Here is a 12,343-nt window from a genome sequence, read left to right as displayed (position 1 = left end):
ATATATATATATATATATATATATATATATATATATATCAAATGAGATGGCCAAATACTTTTTTGGAAGATGATGTTATTAATTATGATGTTATTAATAGTCCAATAAGTTCTGGCCATTGCTCCAGGACAACATGGAGTTAATGGAAGATTTAAGCAAGATTAGTGATTAACCTTAAAGACACGCATTGCTGGTAGATGAGACTGGTACGGTTTTTAAAAGGATTATGCTTTATGTGTGTTGTCTTATTGTAATGGGTATCGTTTGTAATAATGAATACCGTTGCGTGTGTTCCCCAGTGACGGCCGATGGGAAGCTGTGCGTGTTCCCGTTCATCTTCATGAAGAAGTCGTACATGGAATGCACGGTGGACGGCCGTTGGCACGGCAGGAAGTGGTGCGCCACCACCGCCAACTATGACACTACTACGGCAGAGTGGGGGTACTGCGGAACAGGTGTGTGTGTGTGTGTGTGTGTGTGTGTGTGTGTGTGTGTGTGTGTGTGTGTGTGTGTGTGTGTGTGTGTGTGTGTGTGTGTGTGTGTGTGTGTGTGTGTGTGTGTGTGTGTGTGAGTCAAGTTTAGTTATTTGTTATACGCACAATCCTATGACAGATCAAATGGGAAGGACTCAAGAGGATTGTAAAACCAAAAAAGTGCAATCTAGTGTATTTTTCTTAATTAATTTATTGATTATTAATATTGTATAATATATAGTTTTTAAAATAACCCTGCTCCAACTCTGTCTGAATCACTGTAAGTCCATTTGGATATGTGACCCCTGTTCTCTGATGGTAAGAGCGAGGTGTGTCACAGTCCGCCTGAGGCCTCACTCATCACGACCCTCTCCCCTGTGCCCCCCGCCCCCCCCCCCCAGTGTCGGGCAAGCGGCAGACCTCCATCCTTCTGACCTGCGACCAGACGGCGGGCCAGGGCTCCCCCCAGCTGCTCTCGGTGACGGGGGGCTGCGCGGCCAGCTTCCGATGGCCCACCAGCCTGGTCTGCCCCCCTAGCAAGATGGAGTGCAAGCTGGTGAGCCAGCACCAGACCTACGACCTGCGCACGCTCTCCTCGCTCACCGAGCCCTGGAAGTTCAGCCACAAGGGGGACGCGTGAGTCTGCCGTCTGCGTTGGGTTGTTTTGGGGGCTTTTCCAGTTTGCTTTTGTTTTTGTTTTCAGGGTTGGTCTCACTTTACTTTTTGATTTAAATGTCCGTCTAAATGTCCGCACTTTGTTTTCTCTTTCACCGCCTGTAAACACTGCTCCTCTAACCTTTATACATCTTATCCTACCTTGAAACTTTGAGTATTTCGGTAATGATTTGGACCAGGCTCCATGCATAACACGACTTCCAAACGCACCACATCCCCTTCTCATCCATAAGATATTTTTGGCTTTGGTTCTTCTAGAACGTTCCGGCATGTGGCGAGGTTTCTCACCCGACAGCTGCACAGCGTCCCCAAATCAATTTGAAACCAGGGGCTAGAAACGTCGCTACGCCATCGTATCTCATGAGCTTTCATCATGAGGTTTATCTTTTGTCTTTGCTGTGTCACGCGGAGACGCCGTCGTTCTTACGGTCCCTCTCCCTCCTCCAGGTACTTCATCAACCTGTGCCGGGCGGTCCGCGGGGGGGCGACGGCCTGCCCCAACAGTGCCACCGTGTGCCGCCGCACGGCGGCCGGCGTCACCCAGGCGCTGGGCCGGGTCTACACCCAGAAGATGAGCCACGCCGGTGGGACAATGTTTCAAAATAAAAGTCACGGTGTCGTGGGGGAAAGAAAAAACAAATAGAGACATCAACGTCTTAAGTGCTTTTTATTCAGTATGCCTCACTGGCTAGCTACTGGAACGAGTGAAGGAACAGCTTATTTGTCCCTCCATAATGACATACCGTTATACTGTAGTATAGATTGAATAATTATACAATTGTATTGAATGATGAGTAAATAATCATTTGTATTTATAAAGCGCTATTAGCAAAAGTGGAGAAGATTACAAATGACACAACAAGTAGACGGGGCATGATAGAGTAAATAGCGAGTAATCTTCAACAACCCAACCTGAATCTCTGCTCCCAGAGGCTTTGGCTCTCTCTTGCTTCATTGAGAGCATGAGTGTTTATGTCCCGTTGCCCCCCCTGACCCTTCTCACAGACAACCGGGTGCTGGTTAACTACTCCAGGGGAGACAGCGTGTGCGGCAACGGCAAGGAGGCCCAGACCGTGATCCAGCTGACCTGTGGCTCCACCGTGGGACACCCCACCCTCATCAGGTAGCCAGCCGTATGTGTGTGTGTGTGTGTGTTTTACATTTTAAGTCTACCATGGATGCCAAACCCTTAGTATCTGCATTATTGCTTTAAAATGGCAATTATTAGTATTATACTTTTATTGTCATTTTATTGTTTTATTTTGGCTCCCCACTGATTCTAGTCGTACAGGAGTTGGAAAAAAAAAAGCTGTGCTCTGTGATATTAAAATGTATACATTTAAATGAATAAACACAAAAGCATGCTTTTATAGCTAATCAGCTGCGGCCTGCTACCTTTTTGTTTGACTTTGTCAATGTTTGCAACAAAAAAAATAAGGAAGTCAAGCCCCCGGGTTACATTTTGATGGAATGTCTACGCACTGGCCTTTTGCTAGTACGCAAGTACGCACCATCCCGCACGCGTCATGAATCCCCCACACAGGCCTGCCCCAGACACTCATTTACGTCAGGTTAGCAAACTGTAAACGTGGTAAAACGTGTGGAACGTGAAGGAGCAAGCTCATTTTTCCCCTCTGCTCGTACTCAACGCAGTAAGGCTAATCCAGCATCCAAGGGGTCACACACACACACGCACACACCCACACACACACACGAATGTCGAATGCAACGCGGGATGCATTCACACACAAAATAAAAACATATATTTTTATGAAAATCGATATATATATTTCGCTGCAGCGTGGACGAGGCGGCGTGCGTGTTCACCATCGGCTGGGAGACGCGGGCCGCCTGCGTGGTGAAGCAGCGCGAGGTGGAGATGGTGAACGGAACCATCCGGGTCCCGGACACGGGCACCAAGCTCAGCCTCGGGGTGCTCTACTTCAGGTAACACACACTCACACACTCACACACACACTCACACACTCACAGCACACACACTCACACACTCACACACTCACACACTCACAGCACACAAAGACACAAACGTGTACACAATCACATCAACCGCATACAAAGAGACACGTGTACATATTCGTAGCACAGACGCATACATGTGCACATGTACACACGCACGCACGCACACAAATGCACAGATACCTCTACAGACACACAAACACAGACACACTAATCACAGTTAATCTGTCTCTCATTTGTTCTGTATAAACCTCTCTGTTAACACCGGTGGGCACGGTGGGCAGATGCCAAGCCAAAACCCGCTGTGCACTACAACAAACCCTGAACATCCCTCTGTCTCTGTATCTCTCTCTCTGTCTCTCTCTCTCTCTGTCTCTCTCTCTCTCTGTCTCTGTCTCTCTCGCTGTCTCTGTCTCTCTCTCTGTCTCTCTCTGTCTCTGTCTGTCACTGTCTCTCTCTCTCTGTCTCTCTCTCTGTCTCTGTCTCTCTCTCTGTCTCTCTCTCTGTCTCTCTCTTTCTCTCTGGCCGTCCCCTCAGCGCCCACCAGGCGTCGGGGGACAAGCGGCCCAACGGCGACAGCTACGTCTACCAGATCCAGCTGTCGGGCATCACCAACAGCTCTCAGAGCAGCTGCAACGGCGCCAACATCTGCCAGGTGCAGGTGAACAGCAACTACCACCGCAAGATCGGCTCCTCGAGCAAGGCCAAGTACTTCATCAAAGGTACGGCGCCGCGGCGGTTATTCCTCCTCAATGCAACACACACACACCGAATAAATAATGTGTTGGGAACACTCTCAGGATGAACTGTCTGGGAAAAAGACGGATTTCATAAGTGTATAGCGCTCACAGCCTAGGCCGTGTCTTAAACGTGAGATATTACACCAGCAGGTGTGAGTGTGATTAGCCACAAACCGTTTTAAAAATCTGCCTCTTCTGACATCACAAGTGGGAGTGTCCCCCTAGATGTGTGCTGGACAGATCAGTCTACCACCCTACCCACTGGACGCTAGCAAACGTTGCTCATCTATCCAGCACACATCTAGGGGGACACGCCCACTTGTGATGTCAGAAGAGGCAGATTTTTAAAACAGCATGTAATGGCTAATCACACTCACACCTGGCGGTATAATATGTCAGCTTTAAGGTAACCCATGTAGAAAATTGTAAAAACAATAACCTCCTGCAGGCTTTGTGTAGGTCGCTATGACACGACCCTGGGGGTGTAGCAGGAAGCAGGTCAACTTTGAGTACAGAGGATCCATTGTAGAACGTGAATATTGTCACGCAAGGTCTCAAAATCATTCCTCCTGAACAAAGAAACCCCCCCCCCCCCCCCCACTTCCACCATCCCCCACTCCCCCCCCCTGCTCACCCCCTCACCCCCCCAGGGGCCAACCTGGACGTGATGGTGCCCTCGGAGTCGGTGTGCGGCCGGGAGAAGACCAAGAAGGCGTCGTCCACCATCATGTTCCACTGCAGCCCCACGGCCGGCGTGGGCATCCCCGAGTTCATGCTGGAGACGGACAGCTGCCAGTACCTCTTCGTCTGGCACACCACCGCCGTCTGTGACCTCATGTGAGTGGCCACCGCCGTGCGCCCCCTGGGCGTGGTTCCTCACTGGTTGGTGGGTGCTTGGCCTTCCAAGTTGAGCCGTGATTATGGCGGTTGATGTGTGTCAGTTTTATCAGCGGTGTTATAGTTGTGTTCATTACCGGTTGTGTCAACTGTATGTATGTAATGTCAGTGTGTAAAAAAAGAATGCAATGAATAGTGCGTAAGACGGATACACTAAACACTTTTGCTGGCTGTGGTCAGAGGCCCAAGCCACCTGCTGGTGTGGATTAACAGATCCGGTCTCTCATGTGTCTCGGTTACATTTACACACGGATTTGAATGTGGTTTTGAGGTTCAAATCCGATTGCCTAAAATGCATGTTAATGCCGATTGGTCGACGTGAAGCCCCCTGCTGTGTTTGGTTCCAAACGTCAGCGTCTGAACTCCTTTCTCCCCGCTGGCGTGCAGAGCTGCTAACCGGGAGGAAGTGGACGACCAGGACGTGGACCCAGCTCTCACTCTCTCGGGGCGGAGCCAGGCCGTGGGGGCGGTGCTCAGCGTGCTGCTGGTGGTGCTGGTGGCGTGTCTGCTGGGCCTGCTGCTCTACAAGAGGGAGAGGAGGTAGGGGGGGCGCGACCCCACGACCACCAGGCCACATGTGGAGTCTCTTTGTTTTCATGTGTTTCTGAAATGCCGTTTGTTTCTGTTTCTCAGAGCACTGGTGATTCAAAAGGTGGTGGCCTGCTGCAGGAGAGGAAACCAAGTGTCCTATAAATACTCCAAGGTAGGAGTCCATGAGGGGAGGAATAACGGATGATATGTTCATTTGGATTGCGATTTGTTTGATCCCCCGACAACCAGCCATGTAGCCATCGTCATTTCCTGATACTCCCGACTAAAAGTATTTTGTTTTTCAACAATTTGCACAATACAATAAAAAAAGATTGATATATATGGTACTATATGGTACTTTATTAATATGGCACTTTATTAATCCCAGAAGGGAAACTCAGGCGTCTCAGCAAAAAGAACTGAGGACAATAGTATAAATCCAAAAGAGAGATTCATTCTCAGTAATAGTAAAATAAATCAGGAACAATCCATCTTTCCCCTTCTATCCCCACTGAGAGCAGCAGCAGTGTCCGTGTCAATGCAGACGACTAACGAGTTCAAACGCTCAACGTTCTCCCCTCTCCTCCCACCCCCTCCTCCCCCCCCCCCCCCCCAGGTGGACATGGACGACGAGGGCGGCCAGGACGAGATGGAGTGGCTGATGGAGGAGCAGGAGACCCCGCCCACCTCCTCTGGCCCCGCCTCCTCGTTCCGCCACGGCGGCGCCAACGGCCACGTCACCGCCAAGCCGGTGAACGGCCTGCGCTCCCTGACGTTCGGCGGCGGGGGCGGGGCCGGCGGCGTGGAGGAGCTGGACGACGACGACAGCGAGGACGAGGTGCTGAGCGTGCCCGGCGTGCGCGTGGTCAAGGCCGCGCCCGCCAGCGCGCCCCGCTCCTCGGCGTTCCGCAGCGTCTTCATGCAGGTGAGGCCCAGGGCGCCGCCGCCGCCGGCCCTTTAAGAACGATGACCCGGGTCAAAAGGGGGGACGTGTGTGAGAGGAAGGAGTGGGAGAGAGCAAGAGTTTGTGACAGAGTTTGTGAGTGTGAGTATGTATTAAGGCAGACGCCCCCTCCCTCTCTGCTCCCTCCCTGCGTTTCTGCGCCATTGAGTAGTGTGGCACTTTGTGCACTTTGTGATTGGCAGGAAAGATGGATTCCCTGTACCAATCAGGGAAGAGTTGCCCCAGTTGGTCAGAAATGGAAAGGAGCGGTCATAACATTTAAATTGGCTCATACAGAGGCAGAAGCGGGCAACTCAAAACTTATTTTCATTCCCTGATAGCTGACAGATGACTACGCAGTTTTTAACAAATTGAGCCCAAATAATAACTCTTAAATTGTACGTACAGCATCTTTGTTGTTATAGTTTTGTTTAAAAAGAGCCTTCGCTAGTCGTTGTTACCTTAATTCCAATGGCCTGTATTCATTGACACTGTATTGCTATGTTACATAACTCGCTTGCAGAAAAATTAGATTTACAATGTCTGATAAAAAACGTTGGATGCTTTCCAATGCTGTTCAAGGTGAGCTGGTTCAAAGGGACAGGATGGGCTCATGGTGAGGGTGTTTGACTCCCAGCTGAAGTTCTGGGTTTCGCGCCCCGGTGCCCAAACCCTAGTCTGTGACACCTAGTCTGCCAGACGTTGAACCCCGTCATTTAAAACCGTTCTCACGCCTCAACCGGAATGAGCTGCTCCTCTCCTGTAGACGGGACGCGCTCATAAGCGCTCATCTTCTCACGCATCTCCTGTTGTGTCTCCAGGAGGAAAGCGACGAGGACCTGGTCGGTCTGTTGGACGATTCCGACGGGAAGAGGGACTCCAGAGGGTCTAGCTCATCCCGGGCCTACAACCCCGCCCCCCCCGCCCCCATAGATCTCAACCCGGGGCAGGGCCGGAGGCAGGACGACGACGAGGACAGCGACGAGGACCTCTTGAGGGTGTGAGGTCACTTCCTCCCGCAACCGCCACCACCACCGCCGCCGCCGTCGTCCAATCAGGACTCTCTCTCTCTCTTCCGCTGTGCAGTTTTCCCGGCTCTGTTTTTTTTTCTTTTTTCCTCTCAACGGCGAGAATGACGGCGAGGTGGAATAGGACTGTATCTCTGACCCCCCCCTCCCCCACCCCCACCACCCCAAGCCATAACCACAGATAATGCTGCGCGTTGCGGTTCTCCCCCCCCCCCCCCCCCCCCCCCCCCGAGGTTGGACCATTGACTGCCAAAGGCGGGTGCTTCGGGTGGTGTGCGTTCGTTCTTTAAAAAGGGAATCGGGATTCACTGGACGGACGCTGTTGCCGTTTACAAAGAATTCACAAACAGCAGTTTGCTCTCTCACTCGCTCTCCCGCCCACCCCCACCCCACCACCCTCTCTCCGGCCCCCCCGCCACCCACCCACCCACCCCTCCCTTTTTTGCGCTTTGATCGATGCATCCGGTTCATGGACAGAATAATTATTATTTTCATTGTACTCTTTAATTGGAATGGCGATAATGTAATTGTGATGTTTTTTTTATTTGATATATATATGTTGGTTCTGGTCCCGTTGCCGGTGAATTGTTCTGAAATGTTTTGAATTTATTTAATTGTGTTTGAGTTGTTGTTTTTTTTAGCCATATGTTCTGGGAGAATTTGGGGGTTTTGTTAAGTGTGCAATGATGAGACATGGCCTTAAGTATGAATGCACGGGAGCAGACGTTTCCAAGACGGCGTAGAGAGACCTTCATATCAGTTTGTTAGTGACGCTTCTTTTTCTTTTCTTTTATTTTTCGTTTTGTCCCTCCATTCCATGTCCGCGGCCCCCCAAAACACCAAAGCCATAGTGGTGAGGGCAACGATGGCTCCGGTTGACGTATCTGCCTGCACCTCTGTGTGTGTGTGTGTGTGTGTGTGTGTGTGTGTGTGTGTGTGTGTGTGTGTGTGTGTGTGTGTGTGTGTGTGTGTGTGTGTGTGTGTGTGTGTGGGTCTGTGTGTGTGGGTCTGTGTGTGTGTGTATACTGAGTATTATTCATATCCTATTCCCCGATGAGCTTACTTTCTGTAATGCCAAACGCATGTCATTTCACGTGAAGTCAGGACGGTTGAGAAATGTGTGAGAGTGCCACGAATGTATCAGGATGTGTGGTAGCTTTCAGTTATGTCTTTCATTTTTTCGGCCGTTTTGAGGAATCCATTGTGCAGAGAGCGTCAACCTTCTCCTTTGAGATTGGAGCCGAGAATTGAACATGCTGTCGGGGGTATTGATTAACCGAATGTAAGCATTTAGTGAACGGTACCGATTGTACACCCTTTTTGCCTCTTTAACGCGTGTGTGTGTGTGTGTGTGTGTGTGTGTGTGTGTGTGTGTGTGTGTGTGTGTGTGTGTGTGTGTGTGTGTGTGTGTGTGTGTGTGTGTGTGTGTGTGTGTGTGTGTGTGTGTGTGTGTGTGTGTGTGTGTGGGCCCTACACAGTATAAGCAATCAGCCAAGAGTGTTTATGTCATTTGTTCGAGGGATTTTCTCCATTGCAAAGAAACGAAAAAAGAGTGTGGTTTTGTGTATTTTGCGTGGGTGTGTTTAAAGTTGTCATCATTCAAGGTGCGAGCGAGACAGAGACGATGATTCAGCACTTGAGGTATTCAGGGACAAAAGTGCGGGTGAAACACCTTCATACAACCGTATCGATGAAGATGCCTTCAACATTATCACAGTTCAGTCGTGCACCACCTGTAATAAACCATTTAACTGAAACATTTGAATTTGAATTCAAGCTTGTCTATGACCCGGCCACCCGTCCCGTCCCACATGAAGAAGTTATGGTGAAGCTTTCAGGGTATTTTTAGATCTTTGTATGTGAGGTTTGTTTAAAAATAAAAAAGAATGACAACGTCTTCTTTTTCTAATAGAAGGCTTATTTACAAGCTCACAGTTGAGACTCAACAGTGTAGAAATGGGTCGGGGTACTTTGAACAACAAGTCCAGGTGGGGGCTTTGTTTGTTGTCGTGATTTAGGGTGTTGAGGTAGCTTGGATGATGTCACTTTTTTCACTGTGTTGCTTAATTTATCATCTGATCCTACATGTATTTATTATTTAAGAATGAAGCGTAAACCAGGGCAATTGTAGCATCCTTAAGATGGGCCAATGAAGTAAGGGGTTAGTGTTGAGTCGCGTGTGTCTGTGTGAGAGTGAGAGAGCGTGTGAGAGAATAGGTGAAGCCTTGTTCACATATTAATCTTTGTGTGTGTGACCAGAATCTTATTACAGGTTCACTCACTGGGTCAATTTGAACGATCATTATACCAAGCAAATGATTTTCCTGTTCAAGTGTGCAACACGCAAAAAGTATACAATTATTATTTTTTTGGTCAAATCAATACAGAGGAAGTAGGTACTTGTGAATTTTAAAGTATGGACATTTCTCCTAATGATTCAAGCCTTGCCTTTGTCTCAAAATCCTACAATAAAAAAAAAGCATGGTTCGGGAAACTGCTTTCATTTTTTGCGTTTATCTGTTCATCTTCCATCCGATCCAAAACCAGTCCAAGATCAAGTCAAGACAGTCCAAGATCAGGTTCTGATTAAATCTAGGGTAGGCAACCTAAAGCCAGTATAGGCTAGTTTTGAAAGAATCCCACCCCTCCCTTGAGGCCTCCCTCCAAAGCCACTCCCCCAAAACCCCTGACCAGCTTGCTAGCTTCAGCAATAGGTCTGTCTAGCCCTGTGAAGCCTAAAGAACTGTTTTTAGAAGCATTGGCACACAATCAACAGGTGTGGCGTAATGTCTCTGATGTAACGAAATGTTCAAAGCACACAAAACTAAAGGGGAACTAAGGTTGGGTAAATCACAACCTTGACATTAAGAGATTGTAGATGGTAACCGAAACGCTGTTGATGATGATGATGTCTTTCATTTCATTCTCTCCAAAAAAAATGTAATAAGTTCTGGTTTACGTTTCCTAACACTTTCATCGTGAATGAGAGCATTTGGCCAATGGTTCCCAAAAGGTGAAGATAAAATATCAACAATGGGGGTCGGGGGGGGGGGGGCAGTTGTCCTGCCATAGGATAGGCAAGCATGGTACAGCATGGTCTGGCCTACTGTCAGTCTGTCGAGTTCACACTCCTTGAGCTGCTGTCCGTTATGTCTTCTGTGTCAAACTGAGATTTGCCTGTTCTTTTTTCGTTTTCCTATTTAAGAGATGTTAATGTATAAAGTTGCATTATTTGAATAAATAATATCCGCTGTTTATGTCGTGGGTGTTTTTTCACACTTTTGAAACGATTGTCTGTCTATTAACCTTCATCCTTTCATCACAGTTCATCTCAAACGGCTGCCCAGGCCTATATTATACGACCCCTGACCACATCCCGGAGCCCTGTGAAGGAAAAACTCCCAGAATCTAAAGGGAAGAAACCTTAAGAAGCAGATCTGAAGAGGAACCTCTCCTTTCAGGTCAGGAGTGCTTTTGCTACAATATGATCGCCAAAACATAGCATGGGAACCGGGCGATTCTGCAAATTAATGTTTTATTGGCTCCGGTATAAGCCTCTGGGGCCACCTCACACTCCAGCAGACTGGAAGACCCTGGCCTGACCCTGGCCCGGGTCAGACCAATCGTAACCTATAGTCTTTGATAAGAGAAGAGAACCCTATGGGAGCGCTGCTGAGGCATTTTCACACGTCTTGTGGCTCTGATTGGTTCTGGTCTATCCCAATGTGTCCGGAGCCATTTTGGTTTGCGCCCGTTGGTTATTTCTCTTGAAAATCAAAAATGAACTTAGAGGTTATACTTATACGTATTTGATAATTGGTCTGAAGGTGTCAGCGTAGAAAAAACATCTAATCTGAACTGAAATGAAGTTTGGCCTTTGAACCCTGAACTATCTTATTCATATCCACTTATTTTTATTAATTTATTATTATATAATTTATATGTATTTATGTAGTTAAATTCTTGTTCCCGCTCCCACAGTTAAAGCACATTGTTGACAGGCACTATAAAAATCTAAATAAAGTCATTGTATGGTTGATTCATTTCAGAATGGAACCATTTCCAACGGTCTAATCAACATGCACTTGCCACTTGCAAACGATGCATGCAATTCACTTATTTTTAAATTCACTTCTTATTAAACACACACACACACACAAATATATATATATATATATATACATATATATATATATATATAAATACATATAAAGAGCTGTCCGATTCATCTGCAGACTTTAATCCCGGACTGCCCACGACCCGTTACTTATTGACAGCGATGCGCTCGATAGCCGTGAGTCTGATGGGTGCCAATCCTTCTAGTACAAAGGTGTCCGCCGTGACGTCTGCTCACCACGGGGCCAAACGTGTTTTCACGCTTCATCACTCGACCCCGCGCCATGGGATGCCATTATCCGGCCCATTTGAAGGAAAGGGCAACAAAGGTCTACATTCTGAGGGACTATCACACGTCACTCATGCACACCATTTGCAGATCCAGAGATGAACCCCGGTCTCTTAGCTGAAGTAAATTGGCCCCTAAAAATTATGCTTCACAACGTCCACAAGGAAGAGAGAAGCCCCCTGCTGTCTTTCTCTCACGTTGCATCCACTAACTTAAAGGTTAAAGTTAACTTGTTAATACAACAGTTAGAGTCCAACACTGCCTGCTTTATGAGTGTATTCCACAATCACGTACAGTGGTTGTCAATTGTTTAAATGCATGCATATTTTCTCAGTAGATTGTCATTGTGCCACTGTGTCATATCTTTCTTTGATTATACTGGGCTCATCTCATAAGCATACATGGTTTATTATGTCTGTTTTAAATCAGTTGAATTCATGAAGTGGCAAGTTTGTTAATGTTTCAGATGTAACTCCTTTACACCGTGATCTACTGAGAACCCTACTGGGAAGGAGGACGAGTGCATGTTTAGTTAATGGCGAACTGGGATGGGGGACACGGAGGTGACAAAGTTCTCGACCAAAGTACTAGAGTGTTGTGATTGGTCCATGTATGTTGGGGGAAGCCACACCGTGTGGGGATATAACCTGATGCCTGAGGCCAGATCAGGAGTT

General features: G+C 47.9%; 1 protein-coding gene across 1 annotated transcript in view; it reads left to right on the top strand.

Moving 5' to 3' along the window:
- igf2r (insulin-like growth factor 2 receptor) overlaps nucleotides 1-7,477 on the top strand; it is a 38,493-nt gene extending 31,016 nt beyond the window's left edge. Inside the window, exons 41-51 of the mRNA XM_084484024.1 lie at nucleotides 300-455; nucleotides 875-1,109; nucleotides 1,596-1,732; nucleotides 2,154-2,271; nucleotides 2,949-3,095; nucleotides 3,663-3,847; nucleotides 4,516-4,702; nucleotides 5,150-5,302; nucleotides 5,396-5,465; nucleotides 5,910-6,218; nucleotides 7,058-7,477. Coding sequence (XP_084340150.1) covers nucleotides 300-455; nucleotides 875-1,109; nucleotides 1,596-1,732; nucleotides 2,154-2,271; nucleotides 2,949-3,095; nucleotides 3,663-3,847; nucleotides 4,516-4,702; nucleotides 5,150-5,302; nucleotides 5,396-5,465; nucleotides 5,910-6,218; nucleotides 7,058-7,240 — 1,880 coding nt within the window. The 3' untranslated portion in view covers nucleotides 7,241-7,477. The remainder of the gene's footprint in view (nucleotides 1-299; nucleotides 456-874; nucleotides 1,110-1,595; nucleotides 1,733-2,153; nucleotides 2,272-2,948; nucleotides 3,096-3,662; nucleotides 3,848-4,515; nucleotides 4,703-5,149; nucleotides 5,303-5,395; nucleotides 5,466-5,909; nucleotides 6,219-7,057) is intronic.
- Nucleotides 7,478-12,343: the final 4,866 nt, after the last annotated feature.

The sequence above is a fragment of the Micromesistius poutassou genome (assembly GCF_964030765.1).
Source record: "Micromesistius poutassou genome assembly, chromosome: 19".
Classification (NCBI taxonomy): Eukaryota; Metazoa; Chordata; class Actinopteri; order Gadiformes; family Gadidae; genus Micromesistius; species Micromesistius poutassou.
The sequence above is the reverse complement of the archived record's forward strand: the minus strand, read 5'-3'. Positions and strand labels throughout refer to the sequence as shown.